Genomic DNA, 12,778 nt, shown 5'->3' with positions numbered 1-12,778 from the left:
ACCTTGTTTGCGTGGGTTTCCTCCGGGTGCTCCGGTTTCATCCCACAGTCCAAAGACATACTGGTAGGTTAAAAGGCTTCTTGGAAAATTGACCCTGGTGTGAGTGTGTTTGTGTATGCTTGTGTCTGTGTGTGCCCTGCAATGGACTGAAGTCTCATCCAGGGTGTATCCTGCCTTGTCCCCACTGCTTGCCGGGATAGGCTCCGGCTCCCCTGCGACCCTGTATTGGATAAAGTGGTTAGAAAATGGATGGATGATTGGATTTGATCCTGGATAAGAGTGGCTGCAAAGAAAATACTAAAGATATTTTAATACTTCACACAATCTAAATTCATTTTCAAAGCTTACCTTTATGTCATCATATGCTTTATTCAATGGAGACACATTGTGGTCTTGATGGTCACCAAAGAGCTTGTCTATAGCTGAAATCGGGCACCTGCAGGTCACACAGAATGTGTCTAACAAAGGTTTTTTTGGCTCCATTTGGGACAGTTCAACTTCTGACATTGGAGTTCCCCCCAAAGCTTCAATGATCTCATAGCCATCTTCAACCACTTCTTCAGCAGGCAAATCTCGATCCACAAAGTCAGACCCCTGGTCATGGTGTTTCCCTGTGTCTTCACAAATACATTCCCTGTCCCTAATCAGTTCAGTTTCAGATGCTGCAAAATCCTCTTGCACCTCTTGCTCAGTGACCATTTCATAATCCAAAGTTTCAGCAGTTTCTTCATCATGTTCACCGTATGGTTCCTGATACAGTTCTGGCTCTAAAGGTTCACATTCCTTGCCAAGTTGTGAGAGATCCTCACATGGTGTCATGCTCCTAAGAGGAGCTCCTCTACCCAAATTTGGAAATGCTTTGTCTTCTATATCCTCCTGCTCTTCTGATACAATTTCATGTTTTTCTTGTATTCCTTCTTTTGCAGATTTTAAAGAGATTATGGTTTCCCGCTCTTCAGTTTTCATTACGATCTCTGATCCAGTAGTGGACAGATAGGCACTATCCCATTCTTGAGCACTATGTATTTCTTCACTTTTCTTAACCTCTTCCTCATGGGATTTCTCAGTGGACTTTGTCCATGTGTCACTGTCTTCTATGTTGTGACTGAGCTGCTGAAGAGTTTCACCTACCTTTTCTAAAATAACTTCTTTACTTTCACTATTGTCTGAGGTCAAAGAAACTTCAGTTTCCATAGCAGCTTTGTCTAGATACGTCAGTTCTGGCTCAGAGCTTCCTTCACATTCACTTACACGGATATCTTGTACTGCTTGATCTACTCTATCATCTATTTCAAAAACTGACGATTCTTTACGTTCTTCCTCTGCTGGAGCTGTGTAAATATCTTCTGGGGTCTCAATCAAATCCTCACCTCTAACAATGCCTTCTTTTTTACTCCCAGCACTCTCAGTCCTATCAAGTTCGCTCATTGATACCTCCTTTTCAATAACAATTTCCTCTTCAATCTTGTCAGTGTCTTGAGCAATCAATGTTTCATTAAGCATCCCACTGTCTAGAGGTTCTCCACACTCCACAGCAGGAGTGCTTCCAGTCTCATAAAAAACAGCAGTATTTTCCTCTTTCTGCTTTTCCACTGGTTCTATTTCATCTTCTTCTATGGCTTTCTTAAGACTCTTTTTGTCATATCTTTCTACTTCCTCTTTTGGGACTGTTTCTTCATCACTAAACACAGGTTGGAATTCTAAGTCTTCAGATATTTCCTCAGACATGGCAATAAACTGTTCACTTTCTTCAAATGGAGACAGTTCAGATCTCATTCTGGATGGTTCTATTCTTGTTTCAGTTTTCTGAGCGTCATCTTCCGTTCTTTGTGTAATGTCACCAGTGAGAACAAATGCACTTTGCCATGTTTTTGCTGCTTCATCTTCTTGATCTTCATCAGGTTGTGGCTCATCTGACCCCTGTGGAACATCGTCTATTAAAATATATTTTTCAAAGTACGCACCTGAATTATCATCAGAGTCAGACAACCTCCTTGTTAATATCCTTTCAGAAGTAACACTCTCTTCATCAGAGGGCTCGCTGTCATCTTTCTTCTTATCTCCTACTGCTTGCTCGTATAGATCTGTATAAAGAAACGACATAGCCGGAGGCTCCTCAAAAAGGGAAGGATCAATGTTTCTTGAAGTTGCTGGATAATAATAGCAGCGTGTCAGAGTCTCCTCTTCAGTGCTAAACAAAGCTGTACCACTTTTTTTGGGTGGAGATTCCAGCTTTAGAACCTTATCTGCTTTGGTTGGCATTTCTTCCTCTACAATGTGCTTATTCATGGAACAAACCTCTGGCTCATGGGCACCCATACCATAAAATACTTCGTCTAAGTGTTCGTTTGCTATTTCTACATCTACAAACACAAACTCTGGGTCTTCAGATTCTGATACACTCTTGGATGCTTGCTCCTTGTTTTCTGGCTCCTCACTAGTCTTGTTTGTTTTTGTTTCATTTAATGCCTCTACAGGGTTGATATTTGAGACATGGTCATCTACCAATGTAAACTTCTCAAAATAATCCTGGTCACCATTCCCATTCTTTGGTTTACCAAGTGAAGTCTGAGATGATTCAGAAGTTGCAGGACTGATGTTCGTACTTTTTTCAACATTCAAGGGTTCTGTTTCCCTTAACTGTTCGGTTTCCTTTCTTTCAGATTCTTCAATCTTTTTTTCACTTTCCACTTTCTTCTTTTGTTCAATTTCTTTTTCACTTATGGGTGTTTCACTTATGGGTGTTTCTTCTTCCTCTGTCAATTTTTGTAGTACTTTTGATTTAATAAGTGGGCTTTCCTCCAAATAAGACAAATTATCTGGCATATAAATGCTTTCCTCTTCATCAACCATCAAAATTTTGGGAGGAACAATAATGTTTAATATTTCGTAGCCTTCAGAGACAATGCTGAACAATTCTTTCTCACTATTTGGGTCTTCTTTTTGTTCAGTGGGTTCATCACTTTTTAATTTTTGTTCTGATCTCACATTAGGATTTTCATCTCTTCTTAGATTAGGAGAGATGGTTTCTGCCCCTGGAGATGTAAGAAAGCCAGGAACCTCTGTTAGCACTTGTTTCTCATTTCCACCAGTTAGGAATTGTGGATTTTCACTCTGGGGTTGATCCCTAGCTGTAATAGACGAGGAACCCAAGAGAGGGACTGGATTATGCAAACATGGATCTTTGTTGGGATTGCCTGAAAATTCCAAAACTGATGGCTCAGAAAGAGATCTTGGGTTTGATTCTGGAATTCCAGATATTTCTGTTGTAGATTCCAGTTTTGGCAGATTAGATTTTGCAGAGGAAAGTGAAGGCAATTTTTCTTCTGGAGCTCCTTCACCCATACCCTGAGAACTAGCTTCTTTTTTAATCATATTTCCTTTTTCTACTGGTTTAGAAGTTACTGGTGCATGAGGTAATGCTTCTTTAGTCTCTGTCTCTTGCTCTTGCAAAGGATATGGATGAGGATTCCCTGGAAGGACTTGTTTATCTCCTACTGGCATGCCTTGCACCTGCTCAAGTCCCAGTGTTTCTGATGGATAGGGGTGTGGGTTTCTTGTTCTTTGGGACTGACTAGGCAATGGATTTCCCAGGGTCATTGGTTTAGCTGCCACTGGCCTATGTAGTAAAGTCTCTTCTGGTTCTTGTAAAGGACTTGAATGAGGATTTCCTGTGCTTAACCTTTTAGCTGTAATTCCTGTATGAAGTACTGGTTCATCTTTATTCATTTCTGTTTCTTTATGATGGCTTGAGTGTGGATTCCTTTGAATGACTGGTCTTGATGTCACAGGTACATGTGGTATAGGTTCCTCCCCCTTTGTTTCAGGCTCTGTGGGATGGGGCTCTTCTTTACTCAGAAACTTTGAAGTCACAGGAGCATGTGATGAGGATTCTTCACTGTAGAGTTTTGCAACCTTCGTAGGTCTTGTGTGAGGGTTACCATTATTTGCCGGTCGAGATATTACAGGTGCATGGGGCACTGGCTCATCCTGGTCCAGTTTTTCTCGGTTTACTCCCACAATGGGATGCGTGGCTATGGGTTTCCTAATGAATTGCTTCATATTATCAGCTCGGCTTCTGCTGTTGGTGTCACTCACCCTGCTCCCAAGACTTGCTCTTTTTCTTCTTCTGACTATCTTATCTTCATCCATTATAAAAACAACCTTCCCTGATGAAGACCCAGTGGCTGAGCCCTCCAGGCTGTAAGCATCAGATGTTGTACTAGCCTCTGAGGCCCAGGGTGTTGAACACCTGCTGGAGGCTGTCTCCCACACAATTCCACTGTCTTCACTTTGGACTGTGACCATAGAAAAGGAGGGGTCCACTGTAATGCACTGGAACTTCGGCTTTACAGAATGGTCCTGGACAAGATCTTTCAAACTGTGAGAAAAAAAGAAGAGGCTGAATTAAATAAAAAATGATATATACAGTAGATAGCATCTTGGTGTTGTGGTTTGCGTTGATGGCTCGCAGCACTGGGGCCCTGAGTTCAGTTCTAGACCTGGGCTGCTATCTGCGTGGTGTTTGTATGTTCTCCCTGTGTTTGTGTGGATTTCCTCCCCGTAGTCCAGAGACAAGCAGGTAGGTTAATTGGCTTCTGGCCCTGGTGTGAGTGTGTGTCTGTGTGCACCCTGCAATGGACGGACATCTTGTCCAGGATTTACCTTCCTTACGCCTGTTGCTTGCATAAGAGCGTTGCTTAGGCTCTGTTTTCCCCCACAACCTTAAAGTGGTTAGAAAATGGATGGGTAATATACACAGTATAATTCTAAAAGCAAATTTTCTGACGGGAAATAAATTACATTTGGTGATCATATTTGACCTGTTATTTTGGAGGGCATAGCTCTTTAAAGGGTTTCCAACCAGTATCTTTTTTATAACTGTCAATGTGATCATTAGTGCTGCTGTTTCGCTGTATATTCCTAAGTGTGAAACAAATCCTACATCCAGAAGAATGTCTGTTGCTGTTGCCACTCGCAACTGTTGCTGCAGCTCCCAAGTGATATTATCAAACTGGAAGAGTGGTAAGTTGAGTAGGCTGAGGAATCTTCCTGTGAATAACAATGCCTGTTGCTATCTGGCACCTGTTCTTCAGTGGGAGTTGAATCCATCCTACAGTTTCACAGTACAGAAAGAACAATCTGCCTTAGACAAAAGGCAGGGAGAACACAATTTTTACCTAAAATATTACTGTGCACATATGAGAATAAGAAGGATTATTTTGAAGTGTATTTCTTTAATGTGTTTGTTTTTTAATGTCTTTTTAAGCTATACTTTGGCTCTATATTTTTATCTTCCATTGTATTATTTTTTGGCATAGGATCTGTAAAAGTGATATTTTGATATTTTAACAAATGCTTACATTTCACCACAGCTGGTAATAAATGAGGCAACATAACTTTTTTTTATACATATCTGATGATATGCCAGTCGCTCTAGTTACGCGCCCTTTGTAGTCAGTCTTGCAATGTACACTGGCAGCATGTGTAGCACCACCTAGCATGAGGTTGTGTCCTCTTCTGTTTATTTCTGTGCATTACATACAGTGTGAAAACACACAATTCAGCTATATAACATAATATTTTAACGCATACGGCCGACAGGCACTGTGTAAGAGCCGGCTTACCAGAGCGGTGATGTCACCGCCCTTCCCTGTAATAGCAGGACCACAGCCGCTAAGCTGGGGAGAGATCTCTCTTTAGCTCAACAAGCTGGGTCCCTGTTGAGTGACGCTGGAGTCCTGGGTTCGAGCCGCCGACGGTGCGGGGCCGACCTGATGCAGCAAGGGCGCCCACCTGAACCCCATTGTGTTACAATATAAAGATTTTATTTTTTAATCACACATCCCAATACACTGTACCAGCAGTCCCTGTGCCCCCATTTGACATTTGAGGTGTCACACCACATCTCAGATCCTTCATATTTCCACTGAAACCTTTAGTTCAAGAACCTTTCAAAGATGAATGACGTAAACATTACTGTTCGGTGCAGAAACAGTAATGTTTACATCATTAAGTCAAAGAGCTCTACACCCCTGGCAGTCCCTCATACAATGACGTCACAAGATACCATATGTGTAACGAACAGTTCTTTCCGGATCCTATGCGGACGACACAATCCAGAATCGTGAGGAAACACTAGGAAAAAGTCATGCAGGAATACGGGGATGAAAACGGGGGGGCGTGTCCAAAGTGCGCTGGTGCACGGGGAAGGTGTGGCTGAGGCAAACAATCCAAAAGTAATCCAGAGGGTTATCAAAAACACAAGAATAAGTCCATAGCCAGGTGATCCATCCAACAAGGAATTAAAAACATGAACCGGGTCGGAACCGTCGGACAGGGAATGGGAACAGAGATTAAAACCTTAACGGGACCAGGCGCTTCCAGGTCCCGGACTCGCACAGTGCGGAAACCAGATGCAGAGCCCGGATGAACGTCAGCGCCTGGCTTTTAAGGTGGACTGGGAATGGGGGTCAGGTGCACACAATTAAATCCAAAGTGAAAGAGCCAGAGCGCCCTTAAGGAGGAGGGACTACAATCGTGACAATATGACAAAACCAATTTCATCAGAATTCAGTGCACCGCTATAATGGCTGTAACCAGTATTTATTATTTTCTCAGTTCCTGTTTAGTTTGTTGCTTCTTGAACACACTGTTGATGCTACAACATTAATGGAGGACAGTTACTTCTATTCACTCATTATCAGAAAACTGCTTAATCCTGGCAGAGTCCATTCTGGAAGCACAGGACACAAAATAAGACACCATCCAGGATGGGACACTGGTATCACTGTACCACATATAAGTTTTCATGAAATGTCAATTTCTTCCTATTGTTATATTTTTAGTACATTAGCATAGTCTGGGGGTAGAGCCAGCCTCTACAGAGTGTGGCTGAGGTGGAGCTAGTCAGAAACCTGAGGTGCCCTATAATGAACACAAAACCTATTGGAACAATATCCATTTATCCACATAAGTTGATTTTCCTCTAAAGGAAAATAAAAGTGTATTCAGTCTGCAGAGTGGTTCCATTATTAATGGTACAGTTCCTAAGTGCAGACTGCTAGTATAAGTCTGAACTGTATAAAATATATACAGCATTAACAATTCAATTACAGTAAAAAATGCAGATGTACAGAAACAGATAACACATTATTGCTATCTATTTTAGGCCTCTTTCTTATGGTTTATAGTGTACTTTAACCAAAATTAACCAATTAACAGATTATGTAATTAATTAGAAAATGGGTGAATGGATGGTTATTGATTGAACTGTCTCCACCGGTGTTACTTTAGCTGCTTTTATTTGATAAAGCAGGTAAATCTACCGCCTGTGCCAACAGGTAAGGCTGACAATGCGGTTGGAGCAAAGCTGAAAATCAGAATTGTGAGTGGATTTGACTTCATAGCTCTGTTGTTTTTTTTCTGTTCTAGAAGAAGTAGAATATGATAAATTTCAGAGGACAGGTTGTTTTCCTTAAAGGGGATACTCTTGCAACACTCTTTTTTATTTCGGGGTTAGAAAGAATTGGCATTGATGAGTGCATTTCAAACCTCAATGAAAGGAAAATGCACACAGTAATGTGTAAAACCCCAATTTATGTTACAAAATAGACAAAATCTCCAGGTGAAGCTGCCCTATTACACTGTAAACAACCAGGCTTGTGAATACATCTCTCTTAATCCAGTAGGAATTTTGTTCCTGACTTTGAGACAGTTTTGCTGATAAATACTACTTACTGTATATGATAACTCTGCATGCGGTTCACTTTTCTGCCATGAAATGTCTGTTGCACAACCTGTACTTATTTGCTCATACATTACTCACTACAGTGACTAGTGAGCAGGAAGGGCTCCTTCAGAACACAAAATGCACTGACTCTCACCCTCCCCTGTGGCAAGACCAGTGGTTTGCAACAAAATAGAGACCATACAGTACTTTCACAAAGCTCACGATTTTATGCTTAATTCAGAATTTGTAACATTTTGCGATGCCGTAAAAGAATTTATTTTCTTGCTGAGATTTAATAATCAGTCAGAGAAACTGGGACTGCTGCTGTCCTTTAATCCCATAGATCCCAGAGCTATTGATAGAACACACTCTTTATCCAAGAATGATTCAGATCTTGGATTTAACACTATCACACCTCTTTGAATGTAGCATGAGTCACTTGAAAAAAAAAAGGTTTAGTTCATTAGCCAACTTGTCAGTTACTGACTAAACACGTTTTATATAATTATCCAATGGCTTCAAAGGTCTTCCCTCCTCTGTTTTTCAGTCCATAATAGATTCTTGTAGATGATGTGGTTGTTCCCGTTTCCCGACTTCTTCTTTCTTTGACATCAATGCTTCTTGTGCACACAGGTCAGTTTTGCTACTTCATATCTCTTCCCAAGTTTCTTAATTTGTTCTTAAGGGTAGCAATGACCAAGTCTAGATTCACTTCAGAGGCAAGCTGCATTTCAAGTTAGAGGAAGTTATCTGATATTGTTTTTAAGTGGAATAGAAGACTCCCATAACAGTGAGATTAACTATTAATGATTGATCCAATCTGTGTGTTTGACACTCGTCTTGGATGCTCTGTGAACATTTGTCTAGTTGATACCAGTAAAATGTTGCGCATAAAGCTGGCAATGACTTTCGCATTGTCCAGGAAGCAGAAACTTGACAATTTTATTGTATGTCAGCCAGATCTTTTCAGTTCAAGCAGCTATTTTGAGGGCTCCAGTACCTTCTGTTTTCTAATGAACATGTATGGTTTTGTACAACTGAACCAGAAAAACTTGTACAACATCTTAACTACAGTATGTCAAAAGCTCAGCGGGCATTTACACTATGCAAATACAATGAGCTAAAATGAACTTATTTTATCAATACTGTCTAATTACATAGGAAACGTGTCCCAAAAAAGACTCCTCTGTTGGTATACTGCTTATTTTCACTGTATGCACATTGAAAACTAAAAATATTCTATAACTGCTTGTACAAATTCTTGCAATTTTCCATCAACAAGTGGAATTTTCTATCTGAGCTCCCATTAACTTTCTAGAGGCTGAATCTGGCCCATGCTTTTACGATGTTTGTCTGGTGTGTTGATCATGTTTCAACTGCAGAAACTGGGATGGGCCAAAGCAAGTTCTGTATGAATGTGTCCGAAGTACAACATGCAGATAAGCGGAAAGAAATGCAGTGTCCAATATAACTGAATGTTCTAGTTGGGAATATTTGTCATTGTAGGTACAATTAAAAAGCTTTCCATCATCAGGCCAGGGGGGTGTTTTGCAGTATGAACTACAGAATCAGTGTAGAGTAAAGGAGTTTACTGCCATATGTACATGTACATTGGACTTCTTCATCGCGCTGATCTCTCGGGACATACACAGTACAACAGACAACACAATGCAGACAGTACATTTCAAACAGAATAAGTAATAACAGGAACAATAAATGTTATGGAACAAAATTAGTATAAGTGAGAAAAAAAACCATGATAGATCATGCAAAAAGTGCATAATGCAGACATGTATTGAGTCTGAGGTTTTGCAGTCAGCTGCTGAGGATGTGTGCAGTCTTTTTTAGCGTAGTATAAAACCGTATCATGCTGTTCACTCTCATTGCTGTGAAAAATTCTGCCTGTACACTCAGTCACTAGTTCATTCTAAAGCTTATCTTCCAGGTTTCCTATTGGAGTAGTAATACATTACTCGGCAGTGTATACTGAATTGTTGCTGCTGTCACTTTCATCCATTTTGATGGGATTCACTACAAACCCTTAACTAAAGTATTTTGCTCTAACTACAACACAGTTTCACTATCACATTGCCAACCTCCAACCTATTATCATGTGTTGTGTTATGAGATTATGTTAATATCATGCAATATGCTTGCTCAGTTCCATAGCAATGCAGAAGGGTATACAGTATCTACAGAGCGACCCTACAGGCTGTGTTTGGATCTGAATGTAGCCTGATATTCTAACCGACCCCATACTGTGAGACCTGCACACATCCATCCATTTTCTAACCTCCTTCTTCCAATTCAGGGTCTTGGGGAAACCGGAGCCTATCCCAACAAGCAAGGGGCACAAGGCAGAGTACATTACACCCTAGATGGGACGTCAGTTTAGAAAACATAAAACTTATCTAAACTAATTGCTTTTCAAAATCTTTTGTACTTTTTGTTTGGGAAAGCTTTCAAGAACCTTTAAATTAGTTGAAAGGGACAAAACTGAGTTTTGTAAGAACTCGGGGTCACGGGGGAGCTGGAGCCTATCCCAGCAAGCAACAGGCGTAAGGTGGACACACCCTCACTCTTATGGCCTATTTTACCAGCAGCCACCTAACATTCATTATCTGTTTTTGGAATGTGGGAGGAAATCAGTGTATCTGAAGAAAACTGCAAACATAGAAAGAACATACAAACTCCATACAGATACCACCCCATTTCCAAAATTGAACCTAGGGGCCCAGCTCTGCAAAGCAGCAATGCTAACCACTGCGCCATCGTGCTGCCCACCTGCAGACATTCATACAGTGTTTGTTCCAATGTATTGTAGTGGGAATTTTTACAAAGGATTGTGTCACTCAGCCTCTATTAATTAGCAAGTCATTTATGTACCACTTTGAAATTAATAATAAAAGCAAATAACACACATATCTAACCTTTGCACTGGGTATATCTCCTGCAAATCTCCTCCTAGCACTGCCCCTGAGTATAGCTTTTGATTAACTCCCATACTAATGAGACATTAAGACTGCAATGAACTTGCATCACATTCATACTATAAAGTACCACTTGGGAAATTACTCTACTCCATATATTACATACAATATAACACTTAATAAAACAAAGATATGTTGGTATTTTCGGTTTTCTTTGGATGGCTACTATTGTAAATTAAGAGAAAGGCAAACGATGTTCATACAGGCAGTTGATATTTTTAAATTGAACCAAAGAATCCATCAATCTGAGGCAGAGCTGTCCATCACTTTGTTGTAGATGGCCAGTGTGTCTTACGATTTTCATTGCAACTCATCTTACTGACCTGTATTAACTCCGTACTGATTAAATAGGTCCCATTCATCAGTTTCTCTGAGCTCTTTGAGAGCTGCTGCTTTAAAGAGATCTACGGTAGAAAATCTGCAGACACACTAGCTCTCCTGAACGAGGTTTGGACAGTCGTGCTTTAAGATAAGATCACTTTACTGGCCATATAAAATTTCTTGTATTAGGAATTCCTCTTTTCGCATACCCCAACTTGCTCTCCATGAGAGACACAGACAGGGAGAGAAGCTTGGGGTCAGAGCGCAGGGTCAGCCATTTATACTGCACACCTGGAGCAGTTGGGGTTAAGGGCCTTGCTCAGGGGCCCAACGGAGTAGGATTCCTCTGCCGGCCGCGGGATACGAACCGGCAACCTTCCAGCCACAGGCGCAGATCCTTAGCCATCCCCCGCACCACCCTTTTTAACTTTGTTAAATTTGAGCCCGATGGCTTTGTTAAATTTATAGATGGCTTGACAGTTCTAATTTTTCAGGTGGGTAGCTGCGTCAGCATGCGTAGGCTGCAAAGGAACAAGTAATAGTTCTATTCCATGCTGAAAAGAGAAGAAAGAAAACGGAATGTTTCGGCTGTCAAGCCTTCTCCTTCTTCTGTGGAGACTCCACACTTTAAGCGTTGTGTTCTCTTCTCTTTTTAGCATGGAATAAACTTATTACTTATTTCTAATTTTTTACTTGTCATACAGTTCCGTATAAATTAGGCTGTTAAACCTGATTTGCTCTGAAAGAAAGAAGACCTTTGGATCACACCATTAAAACCTTCAAGCCAGGAGCATGAACACTTTCTGAAATGATCTGTATCTTTAGAGTTATGTCTCTTTCTACTAACTGAAGGATTCTTGAAAGCTTACACAAATGTAAAAAAAGATTTTTTTAATGCAATCGGTTTAGGTAACTTTTATGTCTGGTGTTTCAATCCAGAAAACGAAATAATTTGCTCACAATACGTCTGGTAAATGTATGATCAATCAATATAAAGGCTGCGGTTCAAAGGTTAAAACGAATGAGGTAAACTCAAATCTATAAATAATCTGGTAGCACCACCAACCTCGATTGGCACACGACTTTATATCTGATTTAAAGTGCCGAGAATGGAATGTGACTTTGGTAGGAGGGGCTCAAACGACGTCGCGTGAAACTGGCATCTTCGCTTCTTCGACTTTAAATAGAAAACCACCCAATGTCATCGCTTTGTACACACATAGTAAATAAGTCCCGCATTAAGATAAAATGTATTCAATCAAACACAGTTAAATCACTGGAAATAACAGTACACTCCAGTTTAAATATGGCTTCTGTTTGAATCTGGAAATAAAAACATTCTGAACAAACATCGTTACCTGTTACGGAGCTCCTCCGCTTCCTCGCTGTCCAGCACACCTGCTTCAGCCGAGGTGTCATCAGTCGGGAATGAGATCTCAGGCTCGATTTTACCACATTCGTCCGGTAAACAAGGCTCCATCTTGCACTTTGTATTTTTGATCTATCTTTCCCCTTAATCCTCCAGAGAGTCGCTCAGACTCCTTGTCATTCCAGTGGGAGCAGATTCCCTGACTCAGGGGGGTCTTTAAATAGAAATGTAGTTACAGAGGACAGTTTGGTGTATCCCTGCCCTGAGGTGCAGGCGGTCACGTGTCACTTGGTCTCACTGCCCTCTAAGTTAAGGATTGAAATTACTTTTAGAAAATATAGGAGGGCTCTCTAAAACATAACTTTG

At 40.8% G+C, this 12,778-nt stretch overlaps 1 protein-coding gene across 1 annotated transcript in view; it reads right to left on the bottom strand.

The window, feature by feature from the left end:
• Window positions 1-12,604, bottom strand: part of cmya5 (cardiomyopathy associated 5) — a 35,212-nt gene extending 22,608 nt beyond the window's left edge. Inside the window, exons 1-2 of the mRNA XM_088909936.1 lie at window positions 12,402-12,604; window positions 349-4,381 (exon numbers count right to left, since the gene is read on the bottom strand). Coding sequence (XP_088766062.1) covers window positions 349-4,381; window positions 12,402-12,523 — 4,155 coding nt within the window. The 5' untranslated portion in view covers window positions 12,524-12,604. The remainder of the gene's footprint in view (window positions 1-348; window positions 4,382-12,401) is intronic.
• Between the last annotated feature and the right edge of the window lie 174 nt (window positions 12,605-12,778).

This window comes from Atractosteus spatula, chromosome 3 (genome assembly GCF_055471065.1).
Source record: "Atractosteus spatula isolate fAtrSpa1 chromosome 3, fAtrSpa1.hap1, whole genome shotgun sequence".
In the NCBI taxonomy this organism is placed as follows: domain Eukaryota; kingdom Metazoa; phylum Chordata; class Actinopteri; order Semionotiformes; family Lepisosteidae; genus Atractosteus; species Atractosteus spatula.
Note: the sequence above shows the minus strand (reverse complement) of the source record. Positions and strands in the feature narration are given on the sequence as shown.